Raw genomic sequence first — 21,663 nt, forward strand, 5'->3', positions numbered from 1 at the left:
GGCCGCACCAGTGCAGAGCAGAGCAGGACAATCACCTCCCTGCCCGGCTGGCAATGCTGTGCTGGATGCACCCAGGACACGGTTGCCCTCTTGGCTGCCAGGACACACTGGTGGCTCATGGTCAACTTGCCGTTGACCAGAACCCCTAGATTCTTCTCCATGGGGCTGCTCTCCAGAGTCTCATTCCCCAGTCTGTACGGACAGCCAGGGTTTTTGAAAAACCCTGTACAGTAGAGTCTGTTCCCAGCTACTAGTTGGATTACAGATGTGCACATTTTTCTTTTGCTATCTGGGAAAGACTGATGGAAACACCAAGTATCTACGCCTGTTGATAAAGTTGATTTGCATTTCAGAGCTTATTGTGAGGTGTGTGGAGGTTGTTGACTCCATTTGCCATGCTCTTGCCTTCATTTCTGTTTTTCATGTCTCCCCATATACTAATCACATGCATTATTTTTCTCTTTCTGAAATTATGCATTTCATCCTATAACTGCGATAAGCTGACAGGGAATAACAGTCCCTGTTTGCACTGACATCCTTTCACATTTGTCCTGGTTTTGTTAAAAACAAGTTTCTCTTTTAGTGAATTTGCCTGTCAGCTAAAGCTTTCATATCAGCTGCATTTTCCTGGAGAATCAGATACATGTTTTGGTAAACATAGCAATGGAATGCAAAGTTATTGATAAGCATGAATGGACATCTCGCAAGAGGGGCGACGAGAAACAAGTGACCAAGAAACTGACCAATGGTGTATAACATCCCATTCACGTAAATACTTCATATAAAAGTGGGAGAGCACGAGGATCTCGTCCCTTTTTCCTTCTTTTCCCTTTTGCTTATGGCCGACATTAGGAGAGGACCTTGCGAGTCGTCCCTGCGAACTGAGGCCTAGTGAGAGACTGAATCCAGCTCCGGTTGGCTGCAGAGTCCAATCCAGGACTTCGGGTGCTGGCTCTGCAGTTGCTGAGACTTTCAAGATTGGTTTTGTATATTTTGTATTATTTTCTCTATTCTTATTAGTAGCATTAGTAAAACATTTTTAATTTTCCAACTCTCTTCTCTCTGTCCTTCTTTACCTCCTGATCTCCTATTCTTAGTGGGAAGAGGGGAGAGGGAGGGGCTAAAGGAGGAAGTGGGGGGAGAGAAGATTAACAATACATCTGCCACGGTTTTATTGTCAACCCGCAATCAAAACCTTTGACAATGTTGTAAGACCATGGTTCTTGAGTAGCAGGCATACCATCAATATCTTGGGCCTGTACAACAGCAGCTGTTACCTCAGACATTGTCCTTGAAAGTGTGATTCGTGGAACCTGAAGCTAATAACAATTAGTAGGAGTGAAGAAGTAGCCAAGTTTTAACATTAGAAGTCTTATGCTGATACTTAAACCTGTTGAATGGCACTTACTTTTCTGGAACCAGAGTGGGCATTTTGATTCAAGCTGAGACTTATGTGAAACAACAACATTTTTTTACAACACATCAGAATAACTAAAATTATGGTTAAATCAAACACGAAAAACAATAGTTATTTATCACTTTTAAAGACTGGCAAATATAATTGCAGTATCTTGATATACCAGTTAATATATCTGAAATCTGTGGCAAAATCTATTGACTTTAATGTACATCTTCATAAATAAAATGGGAATATGGCCTGAAAAATAAGTTGACACATGATATTCTCTGCTTTTCTGAACTTCAAGACTCTATCCATTCTCTAATTTGTCATTAAATATACACTTTATGGATAATAAATTATACTTGTGCACAGAGATACACTAACTCTAATAAGGGTTGTTTAATAAACGCTTCAGCCATTCTGCTATAGAAAGCTCAGTAAAATCTCCCTCAGTTCACTGCCTTCAGATAAAGCTTTCAAGAATCATTAAATAAATAACAAACTCCTTGAGTTGGCATAATGGAATCATGGAAAGATCATGGGAGAATTACATACGAGTTCTGAATTTCCCTAACTCCAATAACCCTTCCAATTTCATCAAGTAAGGAACATTTTACGGGGAAAAAAGTTTAAAAAATCACAATGAGTTGTGTCTTAAGCTGTGGTTTGACTAAATATTTCCTTTGGCAACAGTACTGACTTAAGTAGCCCGCAACTCCCCTATTGCTGTCTACAGAACTGGCTTAGAGCATTAACCCAGCCAAAAAAATAGCTCTAACAGCCACTGCAACACTAAGGAGACTAGTGTGAACACAGTAGCAGAATCTGTTGAATTAGTATTTATGAAATAAATGTTCCTTATACTATGCACAGGTGTCAGCTGATTAAGGAGTCCAGTCTCTCTTCAGTTAGATTACCCAAGCCCACACCAGAAATCATGATATATGACATGAAAAAATCAGATTGGACAAACTGTAAAAGAACAAAACCTAGGCAGAAAGTACTTAAAAAAAATTAATAGCTTTTGTTTGTCTTCAGCTTGCCCACAGTGATCCTTTCAACAGGATGTCTGTTTCATGGTGTTGCATGGTCTATGACTAGATTAATTTTAGATTATTTTGAGGGAGTAGTCTCTTTTACCTTCTCACTGTCCATTCTTTCCCTTCTCTGGACCCAAACACTATTCCATATTTGTACTTATTTATTAATGTATGTAAGTAGAGAATGTTATGCAAAATGTACCTTTATTTAAAGGATAACATAATAGAAAATCTCACTTGAATTTCCAAATTTGATTTAACCATTCTGAAACTAAGTATATTTCAGTCCAAATATTTCTACAGAAAGCCTTACAACATGAAGTTCACCATATCCTAGTGCAAAGGATTCCAAACACAACTAATCACAACTGAACTAAGATTAAGTGTGAAGAACTAATTAAACTCGCATGGTTTAGTATTAATAAGCTTGAAATAGAAGAGCAGATTTTTTCCCAAAAGGTCCATTTAATAATTTGAAGCACAGATACATGCAAATAGATTTCTTAAAAATATATATATCTCATTTTCAAACAAGAGCATTGCAAAGCATAAATAAATTTGACATGAAAGTAAAATCATCCCCTTTGCAGAAGTGAACGGAATAGGCCAGCATCTCAGTCACTACTAGAACTGTCTGAACTATCAGAAGACGAACTTTTTTCCTTTCGTCTCTTCTTTTTCTCCTTTTTATGATGTTTTCCTTTCTTACATTTATTCTTTTTTTCCTTTTTCCTTTCTTTTTTGTGTGATTTTTGTTTTTTTGACTTTGGCTCATACTCTTCAGATGCACTTGATGAGGAAGATCTAGTAAAAGAAAAAATACACAGGTTGTTCTGCAATTAAAGAAGGGAAATGCCACAAGAATAATGTGTGTGTGGGGGTAATTTCAGTATTTATACAATGTCACAAATTGAATTTGGAGTAGAATTCACACATTAGCATCTACAAGCTTATAATTTCTTAGTCTCCGTGTTCAACAGAATGACAATCAGACTATTGTGCCAGAAAAGCAGTATGTTTATAATACAGATTAATTAACAACTGAATAGGAAAGTTGTGTGTTTTTCAACCTTCAATAAGGAAAAAGATTAAGAGAAGACATATATGAGAAGTTGTTGCAGTCCAGTAAAGCTCCCACTGACTAGGAAAGAGGAAACATAGCCCCCATTTTTAAAAAGAGAAAAAAGGAAGACCTGAGGAACCACAGGCCAGTCAGTCTCACCTCTATTGTCATCAAGATCATGGAGCAGGGCCTCCTAGAAACTATACCAAGGCACATGGAAAATAAGAAGGCAACTGGTCACAGCTAATATTGCTTCACTAAGTGTAACCATGCCTGACCAATCTGGTGGTGTTACGGTGCTGGTGGATAAGAGCAGAGCAACTGGTGTCATCTGCCTGGACATGTGCAAAGCATTTGACACTGTTCCGCATGACATCCTTCTCTCTAAATTTGAGAGACATGGATTTAATGGACGGACCACTTGATGGATAAGGATGGTCACACTCAAAGAGTTGCAGTCAACAGGTTGATCTCCAAGTGGAGACCAGTGATGAGTGGAGTTCCTCAGGGGTCCACATTGGGACCAGCGCTGTTATAACATTTTTGTTGGCATGTGGACAGTGGGATCAAGTGTACCGTCAGTGGTCTGCTGATCGCACGAAGCTGTGTGGTGTGGTTGACACGCTGGAGGGAAGAGATGCCATCCAGAGGGACCTTAACAGCCTCAAGATGTGGGCCTCTGTGAACCTCATGAAGTTCAACAAGGCCAAGCAAAACTGCCTCCATAGGAGTTGGGGCAAACCCAAGCACAAATACAGTCTGGGGGGAGAATGGATTAAGAGCAGCACTGAGGAGAAGGACATGGGGCTGATGTTTGATGAGAAGCTCAACATGAGCTGACAATTTGTGCTTGCAGTCCAGAATGCCAACTGTATCTTGGGCTGCATCAAAAGAAGCGAGGCCAGTGGGTTGAGGGAGGTGATTCTCCTCCACTCCATCCTAACGAGAGCGCAGCTGGAGTCCTGCACCTAACGCTGGAGCCCCCAGATAAGGTGGACATGGACCTGTTGGAGAGGGGTCAGAGGAGGGTCATGAAGATGATCAGAGGGATGGAACACCTCTCCTATGAGGAAAGGCCGAGAGTGTTGGGGTTGTTTAGCCTGGAGAAGAGAAGGCTTCGGGGAGACCTTACAGCAGCTTTCCAGTACCTAAAGAGAACCCACAAGAAAGCTGAAGGGGAACTTTTTACAAGGTCATGTAGTGATAGGGCAAGAGGTGATGGCTTTAAACTAAAAGAGGGTGGATTTAGATTAGATATAAGGAAGAAAATCTTCACCATGAGGGTCGTGAGGCACAGGAACAGACTGCCAGAGAGGCTGTGGATGCCCCATCCCTAGAAGTGTTCAAGGCCACACTGGACAGGGCTTTGAACAACCTGAGCTAGTGGAAGGTATCCCTGCCCATGACAGAGGGGTTGGAACTAGATGATCTTTAAGGTCCCTTCCAACTCAAACCATTCTATGATTCTATACAGATCAACAGAAAACTGAAAGTATGACAGTAAAATAGAGCTTCCAGCTTTTAAAATCTCACATAGTCAACAACAATGCTACAGCAATGCCTTCAGACATAACGTATTTCTCTCACACAAAAATCTAAGAGAAATGGATGTCACAAAATTGGATCCTCTTGCAGCTGGTAATATTGGTTTCTAACCAGCACTGATGAAGGATTACATATAGACAAGAATTAAGATGACAATAAAAGTCATGATTATTATACTCAAAAGGGCAGTTTTGTGCTGCTGTTTACATGGTTAACTATTAATTACTTGCACATAAAGACTACAGCCAGCAGACTTATTCTTTTCTACTGCCTCCATAAGTGTAAGTCAGAGTTACACTGTATAAATAAGGAAGGGGAAAAATGCCAATACAACCAGTGTTAAATTCTGCTTCTTTATTTCTGAAAAATATCTTACTATGGCCTCTAAATATATTATACATTTCCTAGCTCTTAGTGCAGTTCCTGGGATATTGTCTCATCAACAGTCCTTGTGATTAACTAACCAGCCCATAGTCTCCAAGAATCAGAAACAAATCAGTCAGGAGGCCAAAACTCAGATTCACAACAAATTTGGGTATTATGACATTTTCATTTGAAACTGGAGTAACATGCTTTTAGGTTTCTACAGTAACAGGAACATTAAAACTCAACACATGCTAAATAAAACTACAGAAGTTTTCCTTCTGATAGTTTACATATTACTCAGAGTGTGTGTGTGTGTGTGTACATGTGCTAGTGTACACACAGGGAATTTTAGCTCACACAGAGAAGCCTCCCAGCAGTTCAGAGGCACTAAGTTGAGGACCTACCCCATAATCCTCCTTACTCTTTGTTCTTTTCCCACCACATCCTGCCTAGTGTTGAATAGTCTGAAGGAGCAATTGCTTTCCCAGACTTGCAGAACCCCAGCTTGCTAGTGCCTTCTAGACTTCCATGATCCTAACACAGCAAAAAACCTGTGGCTTCACCTTTACTCAAAGAACAAATGAATTCTCACTGGAAAACAAGAAGCTTTTCAAACCAAAGATGTATTTGCAAATGAAGTTGCATCAAAAGAAGCAATGTTTTCTGAGAAACAACCTAACCATCAGAAAGATTTCTGCAGCTATTTCAAAATTAAAATGAGTGTGTGATAGTTACCTTTTCCTTCGTCGCTTTAGTTTTGGTTTTTCTTTGCTTTTCCTTTTTTGTTTCTTTTTCTCCTCCTCCTCATTTAAATCTATGGATAAAAAGTTACAGTTTACAAAATACTTGTCTTCATCAGCATTAAAAGAATGGCTTCAATAGCAATGCAAAATTACAACAAAATTCTCATTACAAGTTTTTCTTTTCCTTCCTCCAAATTCTGGTCTAGTATAGTAATTTTAAAAATATTTTGCAGAGTAGCAGAGCTTTTTATACAACTTACATTCTCATTACTTTGATCTAAGCACTAAGAACGAAGGCCCGTAAATGTAGCAAAAAAGTTGTGACTTTTCCTATATGTTCACATCAGCTTTAGGTTTTCATATCTGTACTTCCATATTTTAAAATACTTGCCCAAGTCTGAAAACAGGTCATTTAACTAGAACCTACCAAAAAAAGAATATTCCCTCAGGCTTACTTGAATTACTTTCACACATCCTCATTTCACACTTCACAAATAGCTATGCCGTAACTAAGATAAATCTGAGTTAACTGTCAACATATTGTCTACAAAAATTGGCAGTCATTCCTCATCTGGTCCCGCTTGGTTCCTGCCCTAACACTGTATAGGATTGTATAGTATCTTCACATTTCACTTACAAGCAATATTTTTATCACACTGGATGAAACTTCTGACCTTAGGACTTTTCTATACCAGTTCAAGAAGTATTTTTGAATTCTTCAATATACAAATCCACTACATGTATACACATTACAATGTCAGCTAACAGGAAAATACTGGCTTTACAATTTATCCTTAAAACAGATAGCTGTTTTTGAGCATCTCATCTTATTTCTATCATATAAATAACGCTCCATCAAGTCTGCCTGATAGTGTAATTATTCCATTGCTACCACAAATAATAATTACTGGTCTTTATGTTCTGGAGCAAAATTTGAAAAAACTCAATAAGAGTTACAAAAACAAAATTACTTCTGGAGCAACTAAAAACTATGAACAAGAATGTGTGAAAAAATACTCAGTATTTTTTTAAGAAAAATGGTACAAAAATCTAAGTGCAAACTGAGTAAAAATCTTGAGAAGACAAGGCCATTTGAAAATGGCAAAATCCTGCCTAGATTATTGACAGTTAAGGATACATATCTCCTTACAGCACACATGGCAGCCAGTTTGAGGAAGAACATATAATAGAGGGTTATTACAAGATCAAGTAAACAGCTGTTTTTGCTGCAAATATCCATCTTCAATCAGTTGAGGGACAAAAAAGCCCTTTACATTCAAAACTACATAATAAGTGGGAACAAGTTTTTCCAAAGAGACTTGTTCCAAGAAAGGTCTGTTGCATACACTTGTTCCAAGACAGGACTGTTGTTCAGCACTCCTGACAAGCAGACTATCCACTTCTTTTGAAGTGTTCCAGCAAATTACAGGGTTCTATCTATGCCTTCTTCCTAAATAGTGTCTTTAGTGGGACCTGAATGTCAAGTCTGGAATGTGAGAGCAACAGAACAAAACATGATGTTTCAAGGGCCAGAGGGGAAGAACATTGATTCATTTAAAACATACTACAGTTGAACAACCTCCCCTTCTCGCTTAAGGGAACAGCCTCTTTGGAGTTCAAATTCAAATGAACTCGAGTATCTGCTAAATAACCCATCTATTCTCTCTCTGACAAACAGTTGATGCTCAGACCTTCCAAACAGAGAGCAGTACTCCGCCAAATATGAATGTTTAAATTCAATTTACTAGCTGTTCCAGTCAAAACACTACTTAGAAACTGGAGAGAAATTCAGCTGTCATATCTGTCATTAAAGAGTTACTATCAATTTTAAGATGTTTAAACTACATGCCATAATTAAAAGATTAACTCAAAACATCCACATCACTTTCTCCTAAGCAGCTCCTTAGAAAAAGTCTTATAATATTTTGTATTTAGGAATGCTTTTGGAAATGTTCGAAATCGGTAATTATTCAATTCCTATGACAGGAATTAATAATAATAAAAAGGGATGTGGGTATATTAAGTCTTTGAAGTCTGAACACATGAAGTGTAATACTTTCAAAGCACAGCCTAAAAGAACTCATAGTTGTTATCAACAAGGATAAAATGAGAGTTCTAATACTTCAGAAGACTATTATCCAATTTATTCTTCAAGAAAAACAAAAACCTTACTCTTTTTTTCACGCATGGCTTGCAATCTCTGTAGTTCTTCTTCCTCACTGTCTTCACTGCTAGTGCTGCTGACATCTAAAACAATATCTCTTTGAGGATCTACTCGGAGGAAGTTTCGGCATTCAAATGTCAGATGACCAGCTGAACAAAACAAATATTCAGAAAGAAAAACTACAATTTACCAAAAAATATCAGAAACTAAAGGACATTCATCTTGTTATTACTCAGTTTTGATAAGTGAAAAAGGCTAGGCGGCAATCTGTGAATGAGGAGGGAGAAGACTTACTCTGAAAGTGCCTCAATTTTGACAGGCTGCACAATGTTATTCCATTTAATAGTAATTTATGACCTCTCTTTTATTTTTGTTAAAGATTTTGTCCAACCTTTACTGTCTATTTTTTTAATGGTCTCAGATACTTCCTGAAGAAATTACCTAAGAACATGAAGTGAAATATTTAAAACCTGCATGTTATATTGCCCTTTGTCTCCCTCTAGTGAAACAGAAGAAACTTATTTGCTTGTGAGAAATAATATTTAACAATCAGAACACGAGCTACTACTTGACTAGTATTTTCAGTTTTCAGATCTCAATAATCATGACCAGAATTAGAAACCTTGTGCTGAATACACATGTTGAAATAATAAAAGAAATAAAATTAATTCAAAATACGGTTTGTAATTTATGGTTGTAATTCAGATTACACAGGAATGCTAAGCTACAGACTTACGGTAGCCACACTTCTTGCATCCTGCTCTGATGTTATCCTTATTTCCACCTGAAAGAGAAAATTTCATCAATTTGATGTTGCTAAGCAGAACTCTAAAGTTTCTTTTAAAGCTGGCTTAACAAAGTCAACATGTAGACAGGAGTTATCACTTCTCCGGATACTAAATACACTAAAATCTCTTAAAAAAACTTAAAGAAAAGCAAACCAGTGCATTTCTAAGGTCACTTTTTTGTGCAGCAATTTATCAGAACAAATTTGGCTAGTATAAACGGCTATGGATCATTTAGTTTTACATATCTTATTGTCAAATCCTCACTTGATTTATTATGACCTTTCCATTATAATTTTAATAATTATTCAACTTCTCTGAAAGCTTATGCATTTCTTTAGTTACAGTATGAACACAGTAACAGCTATGTGACATTCCAGTGATCCACAACAAGTGTACTTATAAATTAGAGCAGTGTGTGGATGTTGACAGACATTCAATGGAAACTCTGAAGTAATTTACATTTTAATTGCAAGACTTGTCTTAAAAGGGCAACTAAAAAAAGAGATAAATAATCACTCCTGAAAAGTGGCAAAAGACAGAAAGAAAATTTTTTTTAAAAAGCTAAACAAATTGCAAGTGATTCTGAATCCAGGCAACATGGCACCAAATAGAAAGAATTAATGGATGCAAGAAAGTAAATTGAATTAAAGTTAAAACAGTAACAGAAAAGCGTGTAGATGCTATGCAGGATAGAGGATGAGAACAGTATAAACTTCAATCACAGAAAGTGTGCTATTTTCCCATCTGAGCCCACAGTTAAGTTAAACAGACATAATAGGACATGACTCTGAAAAACAGAAACCCCAGAGACCCATCCTCAAAACCAGATCAGTCTTATTTCTATCTTCTGAGCCTATGTGTAATGAAAGTCACAACTGAATTTCCAAAATAAACAGGTGCCTGTCCTGGTTTTGTTAAAAAACAAGTTTCTCTTTTAGTGAGTTTGCCTGTCAGCTAAAGCCTTCATATTAGTTGCATTTTCCTGGAGAACCAGATACATATTTTGGTAAACATAGCAATGGAATGCTAACTTATTGATAAGCATGGATGGACATCTCACAAGAGGGGCAACAAGAAACAAGTGACCAAGAAACTGACCAACTGAGTATACTTCCTATAAAAGTGGGAGATCACGAGAATCTCATCCCTTTTGCTTATGGCCGACATTAGGAGAGGACCTTGCAAGTCGTCCCTGCGAACTGAGGCCTAGTGAGAGACTGAATCCAGCTCCGGTTGGCTGCAGAGTCCAATCCAGGACTTCGGGTGCTGGCTCTGCAGTTGCTGAGACTTTCAAGATTGGTTTTGTGTATTTTGTGTATCTATTCTTATTAGTAGCATTAGTAAAACATTTTTAATTTTCCAACTCTCTTCTCTCTGTCCTTCTTTTCCTCCCGATCGCCTGTCCTGAGTGGGAAGGGGGGAGAGGGAGGGGCAAAAGGGGAAAGTGGGGGTAGGAGAGGAGGTTAACAAACATCTGTCAGGGTTTTATTGTCACCCCGCAATCAAAACCCTCGACAGTGCCCTTCTATCTTCCAGCTGAACAGAGTATGAAAAAAATCAGTGCCTTCAACAGTTATATAGAGTTTTCTGAATAACTAGGTCATTTATGTAAATAAATAATTAAGCAAACATAACAAGAAACCCATGACAGAAATTAGAAAACCAGAAAGGGGGTACATCATCTCCAATAATTTAAACTTTGATTTACTGAGACAAGCACTCTCTTCAGAAAATTTTACTCAAAACAACAGAGAAACCTTCAAACCCCAGGCTGGAAAACTAACTTGAAAACGTGGACAACTTACTGGTCTACGGATGAAGAGTACTGGAAAGCTAAGCAATAACAATACATACATTCCATTATAACACATGTTTTTCTGCCATGTAGAAAAAAACTTAGTATTACATATTGTAGGAAACAATTCTTTTGCAAATATAATAGGCCCAGGCAGGATCTCTTGGCAAAGCATATTTTAATAACAATTTTGCAAGATCGGGTGTTCTACCTAAAGGTAGGCACACTGAATAGGGCAAAAAGCCTCTGCTTATATCTCCCAAAATCCCAGATATGGATTCCTGGTACTTTGGCTACACTTCCCCCTAAATTAACTTATCAATACAGGTATCGGTATCTATACAGGTATCAGTATATATTCCGGGAAGAGGCTGTGTATTACATTAAGGATTCATAGTCCGATGTCTTTCGGTCCGTCCCCCCTGCTGGGGTCAGGTGCCAGGTCCTCAGTTATGTAAAAACAACAGTTCTTTGTTAAATGTTCCTTACACATATCATCTTCAGGGTCTATAAACTCAGCAGTGTTTAGATGCATGTTTTATGGCTATCTTTTGAGGGAAATCCAGAAGAGTCAAGGAGGTAAGGAACATGGAAGGAAATGTCAAGAAACAAGGAACAAAAGTATACCTGTACCTTGCAGTGTCATGTCAAAGAAATACTCAAAACAGCAACTGCTTCTTAACTACACCTAGGGACTAGAAAGCAAGATCACCCAAGCTACCTACTTTATCTCAGCTTTCTGAAATATTCAGTAAACTTCAGCTCTACTGGGTAACCGACCTGTAGGTAAAGAAAGCCTTGGTACTCCACTCAAGGGAGGTCAGTATTGTCATGTGCACCCTACAAAATCTTCCATAATATATGCAGGTGCCATTTGTCAGGATTTCCAACAGAAACACCAGGCAGATGACACGAATATTGTCACCAAATACTCCCACCAAATTCCTGAGATTGAAATTTTATTATTATTTTTGGCTCTAAATAATGATGTTAGAAGCAGGGTTTTAGAATAGATGAAGTTTTATATGATTAAAAGCAAACAAATTGCTAGAAGCCTCCTTTTCTCACTGTCGTCTTAGCAGGTATTAATCCTCAAGAAAATTAACAACTGACAATAGCAACCATCACTATGGGCCTCATTCCCTCAGTGGAGCACAAGGTTGCAGAAAAAGCTTTAGAAACCTTCAAACACAAACATGAGATATCTTCCTCAAGAACTCCCTCTAGAAGAGGAGTATGCTTATTAAGGTCTTCTCTTTTCTTAAGAGGAAGCTTACCAAAGCTCAGACTTGTTCAGTTGTTCTCAGCCAAACACTCCTCACATCTCAGGATAAAGAAAAAATGAAGTAATGGCTATATGTTTGTCTAACATATATCTAAATCCCTCGCAAATAGAGCAGGTGTTCCTGCTTGTCCTGTCTCACCACCATTCTCAGCAGGTCTATTTAAGCAATAATCTAGTGGGACACAAACAATCCAGAACAAAAAACGGCAAGGAAAACCAAGTCTAAGAACAACTGCCACTCTTTGGATCTAACTTTAAAGAAGGTGGCCTATACTAACAGGCGACAGGAACTTGGTCATCATCCACCCGAAACGCTGGGGAGAGGCCCCACAGGCCTAGAAGGAACCGAGTGCATGGCTGCGCTCAGCCCCGGCTGGTCTGACCCTCAGCCCACTTCCCGGCCTCCCCCCCGCTACCGCAACGCCGCCTGGTTTAGAACACCGGCTGTGCCGACCGGAGCAACGTTTCTCCACGGCAGCCCCGGCGGCCTCAGGGAAATGCGCCCGCCCCATTTCTCGCTGCACGCGCGGTCCTGCCACCTTCCCGCGTAATTTTCCATCGGCCCGCCGCTTATTTCCCCTTTCCAACATGCCAGCCGTGGGCCCAGCCAGCTACTGAGACTTCCGTCCCCGCAAACCTGGCTGGGAGCCCCTTACCCGGCAGCGCCATGGCATCTCCCGCCACCGCCCTCGCCGTCCGGGCCTGGACTCGCAGCGGCGTCTCTCCCCGCCGGAAGACTTTGCCCGGCGCACTTTTGGACCGTACCTCTCACAGGGAGGACGGGGGACCTCAGTACTGGGAGGGAGTCACAGGGAGGGGCTGCAGTTGTCTGGAGAAGGCTTCAGGTCTTTCTGAAAGGAATTTGTTCCTCAGTGACTCCCGTGGAGACTTCAAATTGGGACTCATCACTTCGTCCTTCTCCCTGGCTTGGGGAGCCACCTCCCCACCTCCCTGGGCTGCTTAGATGCGTCCAAGATGGCGGGAGGTTCGGAGGGGTAGGCAGCGTTACAGGCGAAGCGTAACCGATTGTCGGGCCTGGATGGTTGGTCCCCTGCTGGGACTCGCTTTCCCCCGTCATGAGCAACATCTACATCCAGGAGCCCCCCACCAACGGCAAGGTGGGGCTCGCCGGGGGCAGGGGCTGCCGTGGGCGAGGCCAGGCCGGAGGGAGTAAGGGAGCTGCGCTGCCCCACAGTGAGGGGGCTGCGAGCGGGGAGCTGCTGCTGGGGCGCGTGTGCGGTGCGTGGGGCGCGTGTGCGGTGCGTGGGGCGCGGGGCCGTTCGGGCGCGTGGATTGCGCACTCTGCGCACTCTGGAGCCGGGGGTGGGGGTCACTGTGTGCACAAGGGTTGCTTTTGAATGGTGGGGTGGTGTGAAGGAATTGCGTGTTGTAGGGGTGGGGACAGGTGAGGAGGACATGCGTGTGGTGATGACGGTGGTATCCGTGTTGTGGTGCTGGTTTGGTTAGTTTGAGGTGGTACAGCCCTTGAAGATGTAACCTGAGGCAAAGCACGATGTGTGCTGTGTGGGTACATGACACAGAGCACTCCTTGAAGTGTTTCATTTCCTCTATTCTTTAGTGTATCCTAAGTTCTTAATTTTAATATGATCTTTCATTTAATTTAATGGTATGGCTTATGAGAGGTATAATGCTTTTGGAGATTTAAGGCATAATTTTGTTTTCTATGTTGCTTCATTATGGAAGCGATAAAGGGTATCTAGGTTTCTCTCATGTGTCAGGTACTACAGCTTATTGGCCTCAAAACCTTGTTATATATATTAATTCAGAACTGTATCTTAACAATTGACAATACTGTCTGGGACTAACAGTAGCTATCTGGCACATTTGAATGTCTACTACTGTTAGTAATGTAATGAGTTCAGAAGCACTGGTTTAACTTAGCAAATATATTATTTGCACAGTGACAAAGTTGCAATAAAACTAATGATGTATTTATCTCAATTTTTATAGGTTTTGTTGAGGACAACAGCAGGAGATATAGATATAGAATTATGGTCAAAAGAAGCACCAAAAGCATGTCGAAATTTCATCCAGCTTTGTATGGAAGGTAATGACTGAATAGGATAGGAATTGTTAAAATTATTTTATATTCAATGTTGTTATCTTCATGCCTTGTCTGTAAAGTAGAGGTTGTAACTATGTTTTAACTTTAATATGTTAATGAATTTTTTTCTGTTTAGTAAATATTAACTAACATTCAGACAATGTTTTTTAAGGTTACTAAGCAACCCGGTGGAAAAAATATAGATTATGTATATCTGAAGAGTTGTATGTCAGAGGCTTTGGGAAGACCTATTTTCAGCAAGTGTTTACAAAGTATAACTGTTTCTTTAATGTATGTATGAAATGGCAGTGATACATTATTGGACAACCTCCAAAATTCTCATTTCTGTATCATCATTTTTACTTACTTTTTTTTTTTTGTGCTTCTCATGTTTCATTTGCTATAGTTTTTTTGTTGGTGGAAGCTCTGTAATGCCCTTTGCAGTGGGTACAAGAACGAGAAGCTCTCTGTTGGGAAAATGGTAACAAGAATTTGTGGAGGACCTGATGCCTTTATGTGTTTTCTAGCTGCTGCTGTGTTACCAGCTGTGCATTTATAAAGCAGTTAAGAGTTCTTTTAGCCTTCCTCTATTAAGGAAAAATAGTAGTCTAGGATTTGTGCCTCCAGCACAGATCCAGCCTGTTCCATATCTTACACCTAATCTGGAGATGTGGAGATTTTTTGCAATGATAAACCAGTTTCTTAGCCCTCGGTGTGTCCTTAGAGTTCAGTTATCCTCAGTGTTAAAGAACTAGGCTTTATTTTTATTCTGAATTTGTCTGGCTGCTGTGTAGAATCCTATACTTTGTGTAAAAAATTTTAGTTATTTCTCTTGTGAGTACTCTAGAGTATAACCATCTATGAATATATGTAGTTAGGCTGCAACATTTGCACATCCTACTTTGTCTTGAAGCACGCTGCAGATTTTTTTTTTAATCAATTGGAAATAATATGTCAAGTGAAGTTAAATTTTCATTTCTTTTATTTTGTTGTGATCCCACAACCATTATGTGATAGATGAATAGAAGATAACAACTTAGGGAACAAAAGGTACCACATATTTCATTCTGTGAAAATGATCAGTTTGAGTGCAACATAGGTGGTGAAAGGGGTGACACCCATATTCCATACTGGTGAGTGAAAATGCTAATCGTTTGGTATATGGGTATGGCTAATGATATGAGATGTTGGCTGGTACAGAGCATGGTAGTTTTAGCTCTCATTTTAAAATGGAGCACATTGGTAGTATCATCCCAGTGATAACACTGAAAACCTTAAAAGAAAATAACTCATCAATTTCATCTTGTAAGTGATGTGCAGTGTCTTTTGCAGCAGCAATGTATGACACCTTTGTTGTGTTTTTTTTTTCATAAATGTCATCAGCAATACTTTGCAAATTACATACGGTCACACTGAGGAAGACAGTGGAAGAGGAGGGAACCCAGTGGCAATAGCAGAATCCAGTACTTGTTTTCTGGAACTTCAGTCTCTGGACATTTCTGCATAATCTATACAGAAGCTCAATTTTGAAACCATTCACATATATTTAATGTCCTCTTTTTTTTTTTCTTTTCCAGAGTATTATAATAACACAATATTTCACAGAGTAGTGCCTGGCTTTATAGTGCAAGGAGGTGATCCCACTGGTACTGGATCAGGTGGAGATTCAATCTATGGAGCTCCATTCAAGGTATGTGTCTGTGTATCGTATGCATTAATTTCCATTTGTTGTGTATCAGTTGTTCTTCCTACTGTGTCAGGTTGTGAAGAAGCAAACATTTTCTTAAGAATATAACATTCTACATGTACAGTAATTGCTTTCACTTGTTGCTTTGGTATTTTTGAGTATGCCTTTTTGGATTGAGAGTTCTTAAATCTGGTTGTTCTGATTTTACATATAACCTGACTAGCATGAACTTCACAAGTTAAAATAGGGGTGGGAAAGAATGAAGAGTAGGTGTTGATGTGTGACAAACTCAGATACAGAAATGTATCTGACAGAAAGGTATCTGAAAAATATACATTGTTTACACACATTGTATCTTCTTTAACAAAGGTGTCTGAATGTTGCTTATGTGTTCATTGGTATTATTGATACTGGCATGGCTCATCTTCAACCATGAGGCTCAGTTCCTGATGGAAGCTACACATGAAGAGCAGTTGCATTCTGTTCTATCTGATGGTTTTATTTCAGATGAAGCAAACACCTTTAACTTCTGACTGGAGCTGCATAGTGTGTCTCTGGACCTTCTGTCTCTGAGATGCTAGAGTAGACTCATGCACGTAACACGAACATGAAGGTTGCTGAAGTGTTTGGTACCTGACCAGAGAACAGAACTGACATTTCCAATATTTACTAACTTAAAATTAGTGGTAGCTCAATATTGCGGTCTTCAGAATTGTGTTACTACCGTGGTATTAATATATTTCTCAACACTTTCACCTTACTTTGAAAATGGTCCTATTCTATCTTCTTATGGTCCAGAAAATGTGCTTCTTATGGATTTTTGCAGTACTGTACAGTTGTAGTCTGTTATTGAGCTTCCAGTTATTTTACATGAATTAGAATTTTTCCCCTAAATACAGTGGTTAACAAGAATGATAGTTTTACAAGAAATGTATGAAATGGAGTTACTTTTTGAAATGCTTTGTGTTTTTTTAATATTGGGGGATAATAAATTCCAACAAAAATAATTAACAACAATTGATTATTAGGCAATGGTTGGAAAAAGTGAAAGTTAACAAGACAGAACTTGTCAGACAGAATTTTTCTTAAATCAGGTTTCTTTCTGTTATTGATATACTGGTTTCTAGGTTTTTTTTTTTCTTTTGCTGTTTGTTGGCTATGTGTTTATGGTTTCTTTTGAAAGAAGATTGTTCACTCATTTGCATTATTATAGGAACTAACAAGAAAAAACATTGACTAAAAATAATATTTTCTTCTCAGAAAAGCAGCTTTTATATAAAATTGTCACATTAAGTTCCAAAATACTTTGGTTTTATTACTACCTAAATTTAGAAAAAAATAACAGCATATTTTCTGTGTGTGCATATTGATATAATTAAACGGTATCTAAAGAAGGGCAAAAAATAGTTACATACGTAATTCATGTTCTTTTCTCTTCTGTCTTTGCCAGGATGAGTTCCACTCACGATTGCGATTTAATCGAAGAGGACTTGTTGCTATGGCAAATGCTGGGCCCCATGATAACGGGAGTCAATTTTTCTTTACGTTGGGTCGTGCAGATGAACTTAATAACAAGCACACAATCTTTGGAAAGGTCTGCTACACAGACTAGAGTCCCAGTTTGAGTTTGACAGAAGCTACTAAAAGTTTCTCTGTATTCAAAGGCTGTTTTAGTGTTGTTTGCTGCTGTGAACATTTGAAGTTTATTTAACTGCTTTCCAAGCTGTCTCCATTCTGTTTGTATCCTATAGCTAGTAGAAAAGTTTCTATGGGTTGTTCCTGTAGTTATCTTCTTTCCTGTTGTTATTCTTCTAAATTATATTTTTGTGTTGTGTTTCCTTTGAATCATCTCTTACTAATATTATTTTGGCTCTGTCTTATTAATCAGTTTATCCAATACTAATAAAATAGAGGAAAATTCTATTTGTAAATTCTAATTATTCAACAAGTATCAGGAAAATGTAAAATATAAGATGAATTTAGCACTTTCATGATTCACTTGAAAGAAAGTAAATGAACTATTTTTTTATTTCTCTGTGTCTTTTGTTTTCCTGTTTCACAGTTCACAGTAAGAATTTGACATCTTCCCTTGCGTATGCTCCCGAAAGTAGATGTTTAGCTACCTGCGTTGCTTTAGTCTTTGGTCTTAAATTTAAAAAACCCAAACTTTATACATTATGCTTGCTCTCTGTTAAAAGTATTACATGCTTACAATATCTCCTGTATCATTTGTATTTTCAAAATTCTTTGTGTAATAATTGCTTTGCATTTTGCGTAATAATTAACGAAAGTTATAGGCAAGGCCTTTCAAACTTTATAAATTTGACAGGTTACAGGGGATACAATATATAACATGTTGCGCCTGGCTGAAGTAGAAGTTGACAAGGAAGAGAGACCTCTCAGTCCACACAAAATAAGAAGCAGTGAGGTGAGTATATTCTGGCTTGAAATTTGAGATTTTAAAATTTTCTCTTTGGTACTGTTCAGACAACTGTGCTGTGGTATGAAAACTTGGCATGTCCTTTAATATATTGTTTTAAAATATTAAATAATTCTAACAAAGTGCTTATGAAAGTTTTGTCTAAAATGTTACTTTTTTAACAGGTTTTGTTTAATCCTTTTGATGACATTGTTCCAAGACCAAATAGAAAGCTCAAGAAGGACAAACCAGAAGAAGAAACTAAAAAGTCCAAAGTAAAAGGCACAAAGTAAATATATGCAACATAAGTGGTGATTAATTTTCTTTCACCTTTAATTTGCAACTTGGTAATTTTCTGTTTCTGCTTTTGAGATACAAGGCTTTACCGCAACACAGAGAACGCTGTACTTGGCAAACCCACTTCCCTGTTCCTGAAAGGGTTATACAGATCTAGTTGCTCTGACTGAAGTGGGTACTGTGCATCAGCTGAGCTGTACATGCATGCTGATAGTTTGTTGCAAAAGAGAGGTAAAAACCAGTTTAAGCCTTTCCCTTGGGCAAGAGTATGTAATCACTCCTTAGGGACTGAGCTAACGCTGAAGTTAACCTGTACTAGTCACTTGGTCGTTTTTGAACTTATTTTATCAGCTGCCATTTCTCTTCAACTAAAATACTCAGCAAAACATTTTGGCATTGGACATTTCTGTTTCTGAATGAAATTTTGTAGTTAGAAACATGCATTGAAAAGTAATAGGAAGTCTAAACTGTGTATGCTTTCAGTTCTGTTGGACAGAAGCACAACATACTGTGACTGAGTGGTTCCAAAAGAATGTAAAGAAATACTTTTGAAAAATTCTTATAAATGGTTATTTGTCTTAATTACATTCTCTGAATGCGTGTACATTTGTTGCCTTTTTGAGCCATCATGTCTTGAAAATACAGTTTGTTACTTGAGTGTTGCTCTGTTAGAGATGTTGCATTTTTAATATTTTTTTTTCTGTTTTCAGAGTTGTCAGCATTTAAGTGTCTGTGAAAATTAATCAAGGCAGAATGCTTAAATTCCATCTTGCCATTTTCTAAGTGATGCTTTACTGTCCTGATTGTTCTGTCTCAGCAGTAGAGCATCTCTGAATATTAGTGGTTTATTGCAAAACAACACATTACAGTTGTTTGAAGTTTGTACATTTAGCAGGGTAAGAAGTTTTTTTAAAAGAATGCATAGAATATGAAAGTAGCAGGCTTGAAGTTTATTGACTGTTAGTAAAATTGTACTTCAAGTTTTACTATGGCCCAAAGAGTTGCGGTGAATGGCATCAAATCCAGTTGACGACCAGTCATGAGTGGTGTTGCCTGGGGCTCAATATTGGGGCCAGTTCTGTTTAGTATCTTTATCAATGATCTGGACAAGGGGTTCAAGTGCAGCCTTAGTAAGTTTGCAGATTACACCAAGTTGTGTGGGAGTGTTGATCTGCTGGAGGGCGGGAGGGGTATACAGAGGGATCTGGAACAGCTGAATTGATGGGCTGAGACCAACTGTATGAGGTTCAACAAGGCCAAGTGCCGGGTCCTGCACTTGTATCACAACAGCCCCAGGCAGTGCTACAGGCTCGGGGAACAGTGGCTGGAAAGTAGCATGAAGAAAAATTTCTTCCTGGAAAGGGTTGTCAGGCACTGGAACAGGCTGCCCAGGGAAGCGGTGGAGTCACCATCCCTGGAAATGTTTAAAAGATGGGTAGGTGAGATACTTAGGGACATGGCTTAGTGCCAGAGTTAGATTATAGTTGGACTTGATGATCTTGAGGGTCTATTCCAACCAAAATGATTCTGTAATTCTATTATTCTATTCTATAAATGTGTTTTCTCTCTTAAAGGAATTTTAATCTGCTTTCCTTTGGGGAAGAAGCTGAAGAAGAAGAAGAGGAAGTCAACAGAGTTAGTCAGGTACTGTACCATTTTCTCTTCTACTCAAAATTACTTTTTTTTTTGCATGTTTATGAAATGGTTTAAAGTACATAATCTTGTTGTTATGTTTGAGTTTTGAACAATAATACTACTAGAACAATAATACTATAAGAAATTACTTGTTTTTATGGATCTTCGATTTTGACATGTTGCAAAACTGGAGGTTTTAAACTTTTCTAACTTTGAAGGTACCTTCAGTTATTGCATGGTATTTTTACATTTCCATAAACATAATGTTTCATACTTCATATTTCTGCTGTTTAAAGTTCATGGAGGTGATAGGTACTTTATTCTTCTTAACCTCCTTCATTACAAGAATGTGATTCAATGGTTAAAGTGTTGAAGTTTGAAATAGATCATCTTGTTCGTTGCCAGCACATTCTTAGCTCCATTTTTGTGTATCCATTCTGCGTGCAAAATGAGGTGGTGTTATTGTAGGAAATATGCATTATTATATTACATTCACAGAACTAAGGTCGCATAGGTAGTTTTTGATCTAACGTTTCCTAGCCTGACCTTACCACTTAAATAATGTTGGTTTAAACATTTCTGTCTCAAGTTCTCATTCATATTTCTACTGCTGACCAAATTATTACAGTAGAGCTCCAGGCTTTCTAATTTATTTGTGTAGTTCGGGTACCTGTCAGCTTCATTTAGTGATCAGCCTACTTAATGCTGGGTCCTGCAGCAAAATAAATGAAAAAACTCATCCTCGGCCCTAAGGATTTAGGTAAAATAGAAAAGACGACAGTGAATAGAGTAATAGAGAATATTACAGTGAGACAGTATCACTTAGGATGATAGTAGAGGTTTATTGTAATAGTAGTTTTAAATATTTTTCTTTGTTGTTTCGTCAGACTAAGTACACTTGTTTACCTTAACATGCTCATCTGCAGTTCTGCTCTTAGCGTATGCCTGATTTTAATATTGCATTTAACTTGGTTGCTTTGATGTTCTTCCCTTTCATACCAAATACTTGCTTTTCACTTTAAATGGATCTAAATAGAACATCTCTTTCATGACAAGCCTAGTTTCAGTGTTGTCATGCTGTCTTCAAATCAGTCTTAAAATCTCATCTTCATATTTGTCCTGACTAAATTCTAGACTAGCTTTAGCTGGGAAAATAAGCAAATAAACTGTTCATGAAGAATTTGTGTTTGTTCTTTATAACAGAATGAAACCTTTTTTTTCCAAACCTCATTACTTGTTTCTAATATGTCTAGATCAATATCTCTATAGTTCTGGACATTATCTTAATCTTGATTAAACTAAAGTATGTGGACTTCAGTACCAACTTTCATTCTCTGTTTTTGATAAGAAAAATTGAAGGTCAAAGTTA

At 38.3% G+C, this 21,663-nt stretch overlaps 2 protein-coding genes across 3 annotated transcripts in view; one reads left to right on the forward strand and one right to left on the reverse strand.

Annotated features, from left to right (window-relative positions):
* Positions 1 to 2,629: 2,629 nt before the first annotated feature.
* Positions 2,630 to 12,944, reverse strand: SREK1IP1 (SREK1 interacting protein 1). Of its 2 annotated transcripts, none has more exons than XM_065861185.2 (5): positions 12,848 to 12,944; positions 9,060 to 9,107; positions 8,332 to 8,472; positions 6,152 to 6,230; positions 2,630 to 3,246 (listed from the first exon to the last, which is right to left on the reverse strand). In XM_065861185.2, the coding sequence occupies exons 1-5, from the start codon at positions 12,858 to 12,860 to the stop codon at positions 3,057 to 3,059; spliced, it is 471 nt and encodes a 156-aa protein (XP_065717257.1). In that variant the 5' UTR covers positions 12,861 to 12,944; the 3' UTR covers positions 2,630 to 3,056. The 2 variants fall into 2 exon arrangements, with proteins under 2 accessions (XP_065717257.1, XP_071658899.1); XM_071802798.1 differs by lacking the exon at positions 12,848 to 12,944 and adding an exon at positions 12,646 to 12,809.
* Positions 12,945 to 13,143: 199 nt separating this feature from the next.
* Positions 13,144 to 21,663, forward strand: part of CWC27 (CWC27 spliceosome associated cyclophilin) — a 104,894-nt gene continuing 96,374 nt past the window's right edge. The window contains exons 1-7 of the mRNA XM_065860543.2: positions 13,144 to 13,309; positions 14,163 to 14,259; positions 15,834 to 15,946; positions 17,394 to 17,537; positions 18,273 to 18,371; positions 18,548 to 18,651; positions 20,234 to 20,303. Coding sequence (XP_065716615.1) covers positions 13,268 to 13,309; positions 14,163 to 14,259; positions 15,834 to 15,946; positions 17,394 to 17,537; positions 18,273 to 18,371; positions 18,548 to 18,651; positions 20,234 to 20,303 — 669 coding nt within the window. The 5' untranslated portion in view covers positions 13,144 to 13,267. The remainder of the gene's footprint in view (positions 13,310 to 14,162; positions 14,260 to 15,833; positions 15,947 to 17,393; positions 17,538 to 18,272; positions 18,372 to 18,547; positions 18,652 to 20,233; positions 20,304 to 21,663) is intronic.

This window comes from Patagioenas fasciata, chromosome Z (genome assembly GCF_037038585.1).
Source record: "Patagioenas fasciata isolate bPatFas1 chromosome Z, bPatFas1.hap1, whole genome shotgun sequence".
NCBI lineage: Eukaryota > Metazoa > Chordata > Aves > Columbiformes > Columbidae > Patagioenas > Patagioenas fasciata.

Excerpts from the sequence above, each read along its gene's own strand:
- SREK1IP1 (XM_071802798.1), bottom strand. The coding sequence starts at position 12,781 with ATGTTGGAAAGGGGAAATAAGCGGCGGGCCGATGGAAAATTACGCGGG. Across the intron at positions 8,473-9,059 it reads ATGCAAGAAGTGTGGCTACC|CTGGTCATCTGACATTTGAA; the intron begins GTAAGTCTGTAG and ends TGTTTTGTTCAG. Across the intron at positions 6,231-8,331 it reads AGCCATGCGTGAAAAAAAGA|ATTTAAATGAGGAGGAGGAG; the intron begins GTAAGGTTTTTG and ends TTTTATCCATAG.